The 4,763-nt window shown below is 33.2% G+C and overlaps 1 protein-coding gene across 1 annotated transcript; it reads left to right on the top strand.

The window, feature by feature from the left end:
* Positions 1-491: 491 nt before the first annotated feature.
* Positions 492-857, top strand: LOC149424729 (rhodanese domain-containing protein CG4456-like). The gene has a single exon (XM_089631099.1). The coding sequence runs from the start codon at positions 492-494 to the stop codon at positions 855-857; it is 366 nt and encodes a 121-aa protein (XP_089487225.1).
* The last annotated feature ends 3,906 nt before the right edge of the window (positions 858-4,763 follow it).

Genomic DNA, 4,763 nt, shown 5'->3' with positions numbered 1-4,763 from the left:
AAACATCTTTGGCGTTTACTGAGTTTCCCCAATCAAACTATTCCGTATTTTATCATTGAGTATACGTATCCATAATATGCGGTGATTACTGACTCGATGTTTAAGATATTTTTAAGGGTGCCTAATTAATTTTTAATCGTACTATTTCAGGCAATAGATATTTGGAAGGCGAGTATGCGTACCGCCGCCCCAGGAACCATTCATTGGATATTCAATCTCTCTGTCATAGGCCATTTAAACTGGGTTCCTACATTTGGTGACTTAGCAGGGGTGTCTGGATCTGGCGGGAGGGATGGATTAAGGTTCCAGATTTCTATCCACCGCTCATAGATATTTTTTCCAGAACTTCCTCTCCTCCCTTTGCATTACAATGAATTATAATATTATTTTGTTTTTATCAAATTATTTTCAGATATCTATAGCAAGATCCCACAGCAGTTTGCTAATTACAAGGTATAGTTTTGCATCGGGTAAAACTTTTCCAATACACGATGGATCGTGTTGTTACTTATGAGGATGTAGTCTCCTACAAGGATAAACCCGAAGTTCTACTTATCGATGTCAGGGAACCTATTGAACTAAAGGAGACCGGAGTCATACCGTCCAGCATCAACATTCCAATGGGTGACCTGGCTACTTCACTTCAAATGCAAAGCAATGAGGAGTTCAAGAATAAGTATGGCCGAGATTTGCCAAGCAAAGATACCGAGATAGTTTTCACTTGTAAGATTGGAGGACGTGCCACCAGAGCTATGGATGCGGCTATCAAAGTTGGATTCACCAATTCCAAAGTCTACAAAGGAAGCTGGAAAGAGTGGGCTACAAAAATTCAACCACAAAAATCTGGTGCAAAATGAATAATGTGAAGATGCCTTCAAAGTGTGACTTTTCCACTTCATTATTAATACGCATAGATTAATGAAAAAATAACACTTTGTTTCACCTTAATTATAATAAGAAATTACTATTAACGTTGTGAGAGAGTTGGATGTCGTAATTTTGTTAAAATTTATACAGATGCGTAATTTGCCGGTTTCAGTTGAAACCATGTTGTACTTAGAAGTATTTTATAAAAATGACAGTAAGCAATACTGCCAACCGTAAAAAATCAATATTTGCATCATAAATGGCGTCAATGATAACGATTACTTCAGCTTATAAAAGTTTTTACCAAATATATGCTTATTCAAATGCATGATTTTTCAACTTTACCGATTAAAATAGTTGTTTCTTGTAGTAATTAAGTTAAAATGTATTGTAATAATTACGTTACTAATATTTTTAAACTTCACCGGTATTTAAAGATTAATTAATTAATTATTTATAACTAAGCATTTGAATAAATTCTTTATAAACCGTTAAACCTAGATGTAAAGTGTTACTTCAGTGAGAGAATTATAATAAATTTTCGACTTTGTTACATATTGGTATCAGTCCAATAAATTATTTTTATATCTATTATCAAATACCAAACAAAAGATTATTGACCAGATCTGAATAACCATGTACTTTCCAACCTTCCTCTTCCCTATCACTTTTTCCTAAAACACGAGTCCCTTCAAGGCTCGTGTTCACTCTTTCCTCTCTTAAAAAAGACCCCTCCACACAGCATCCCCAAATTTGTCATAGGCCCTAAAAGAAATTATTTTCTAAGGAAATGAAAGAGAACAAGACACATAAAATAAATTTAACATTTTTAAGCCCTTCTTTGAAATATTTTCAAGGTGTGGTATGAAGCTAAGTTTTTTTGTCAAAATTTATACCTAATGCATTAATTTCGGAAACAGATTCAAGATTGATGTTATTTATTGTGTAATTGAAAAAAATCGTAGCTTGTTTTCGCTACCCCACTCAAATAATTTTAACCACTACCATTCATTTTCAAACTAAAATAAAATATAATTCTTAAGACAAGGCAAGCAAGGGAAATCTCACTAGCCGTTATCTTGAGTCGCGCTCTTTGTTCAATTTCAAGCTAAGGGACTAGAATCGAGAACATCTTTCTTCATTTTCTCTGAAGTCACAAATGACTTACGGTTCTCTTCTGTTATAAAATTTATAAAAGGACCAACATATTTTTCTTCTACGTAAAGCTCACAAGATTTTCTGTCTGGATCCAATATAATCTATTGAAACACCTGTTTTCTGAATAGGGTTCTCTTTTTGTGAGAGAATGGAGAGTGGAAAGAAAAAAGTTTAGTGACTATTCAGAAATAGTGACAGTTTTTTGTTTCGTTTATGTGAATATAATCACCCATTTGGTCACTGTATTGTAAGGTTCATTCAGATGATGTTGAAAGAATTCAGATCAAATTTTTAAGACATAAATTATAAACTAAATATTCCTATTGAAAATATAAAGTACTAGTTTTACCCCGCCACTCATTGCTGTGGCTTAGTCTGTCTGTGCAGATAGAGAAAAAATAGCTCGTGTTGCTTTTACGTCCAACAGATGATGCTGTTAAAAAAATGTTTGTCCAACAGATGGCGCTGTTTTAAAAAAAATGTTTTTACATGTCGCAGCTTACATTTTTAGGTATATATATATACACACGGACATGTGTCACCCGTGTCTGACGAACGATTGGAATCGAATATCATTTTTATTAAAAAAAACTTTAATTCCCTTTTTAACAGCCCTGAATTATTGCAATTGATTTCATTACATGTTCCTAATAGAGTTACACGAACTAAAATTATCTATCACTGCAACAATAATGTCAATACCAATTCGTTTAAAAACCCCCTTACACCAGCCATACAGAGTTTATTTAGAAACAACATGAAAAAATAGCTGATATTTTTAACAGCACCGAAAGAACTTTATTTTAATTAATTTTTTTTCTTACAGCTTTTTTGTAAATTTTAGTTATAAAATCTAGTTGTTGTATTATTAGTATGTTTATACTATATAATTGATTGCTAATTCTTTTTTTTTGTTTAAAATGTATTATTCTGTATTTAAAGTACCGTAAATAAATAAATAAATAACAAAAGTGTCTTAATTACTGGAGTCAATCAGTCTATGGCATCCTTTATTGGATATGTTACAAGGTAAAGATAAAGGAAATAAGAAGGTAGGAAAGTACCTGGTCATTCAGAACTGTTCGTCAAACACAGCTAAAGAGACGTGAAGCATAATTTCGATTATGCATAGAAGACTTTCAGCAGAGAAATAATTAGAGCTTCCATATTTATGCCATTTCAAGCAGTATCAAATTTCAACATTGGTCACGTACCACGGATTTAATGGGAGTAGCATTTTCGAAGAAATGCTAGAATTATTGATTACTAGCTGTTTTGTACCCGGCGTTGTTGGGGGTTATCCTTAGGAGATAGACACATTTTATCGCAGATATTTCTGTAGGCCTTTTTAAGATATACAATTCCGTTACATTATTTGGATGTTTCTCATAAGGTTTTGCCAGCGTTTGCAATGTAGTGCCCAAAAAATATATTTACCACTTGAATATAAAATATCGACTTCTCTTTACTTTCTATAAATATAATATGCATGTATCATATGTGTAAACCTTCCAGAAGAAATTTTCTAAATGATAATAAAATTCTTATCAAATTCTAATGAGCAGTTTAGAAGAACTAAGCGTACAAACCAACAGACTCGGATAGCGACTTTATTTTATACTATTTAGAGATTTAGGCTGGTACTCTAAGCTCATAGCCAAAGATCTAACGCCTCGCCATGAAGACAAAAATAAAATAATACATAATAATAATTTTTGATTTTACTCCATTTTTTATTTATCTCTCTTTTATGTTCCTAATTCCTTCTTAACGGCCATGAATGTTGTTGTCCTACATTCCGTCTTCAGTGCGTTTTGTTTGCTCGAGGACAACACATCGTTTGTTGACTTACCATTTGGGCCAAAGGATCTGGCAATTATTCTCCCGTCCTTTTGTTTGCTCTTACGGGAGCTTGGAAACTTTCGCCATTATACTGAAGAAACTTCCCGCACAATAATTAAAATTCTAAATTATATCAAAGACTACTGCGTATGCGGGTATTGTTATTTTTAGTCGAGTTCAAACATTTTCTTTGGTAAGAACTAAAGGTTCTGCGTGTATTCAATGTTATCTTGCTAAACTTTTGTTGTACTGAGTAATAAAGCTATTTGGTGATCTTTTTTTAATGACTTTAGCCTTGTGATGCGAAAATAGAAGTCACTGTTAGATAATAGGTATTTAAGATACAATGCGCTCAATACTGCAAGACAAGTAGTAATACCAATTTAACTTTTGAAAAAAAAATTCCTGTTTAAAATTGATTATACAAGTTTTATTTGAAAAATTAACACTTTTGAATTAAGTTGAGGATACCGTTTTTAAACAAATGCATGATAAAAGCATCGTTTTCGGCCAAGGTATTTTTATTATTAAAGAAAGAGAAACATTAGCGGGCTACGAATAACCTGACAAAATCTCCTACTACAACCACAGTAAGCGAAAAATGTTGCTTGTGTTTTGATGGAGGACTTAGCCAGCCAAAGAATTGAACACAATACGCCTGGGTTGGGACCTAAACGCGATGTCAAATCCACTGACATGTTTTACTTCAAATAAGACCAGGAATCACTGGTTAAAGTGATTCCTGGTCTAACTGTCACTCTTGTTTTGACAGCTGTGATTGGGTGTAATCGCCGCCATTTCTTCTGCTGCCTCGTTATTGGCTTACTGCTGTTGCTGCTCACTCCTATTGGCCGTGACTGAGGTAAACAAATTCCAAAAGATTTAAATAACTTGCA

This window comes from Hesperophylax consimilis, chromosome 4 (assembly GCF_061612785.1).
Source record: "Hesperophylax consimilis isolate HC1 chromosome 4, BYU_Hcon_1.0, whole genome shotgun sequence".
NCBI classification, from domain to species: domain Eukaryota; kingdom Metazoa; phylum Arthropoda; class Insecta; order Trichoptera; family Limnephilidae; genus Hesperophylax; species Hesperophylax consimilis.
The sequence above is the reverse complement of the archived record's forward strand: the minus strand, read 5'-3'. Positions and strand labels throughout refer to the sequence as shown.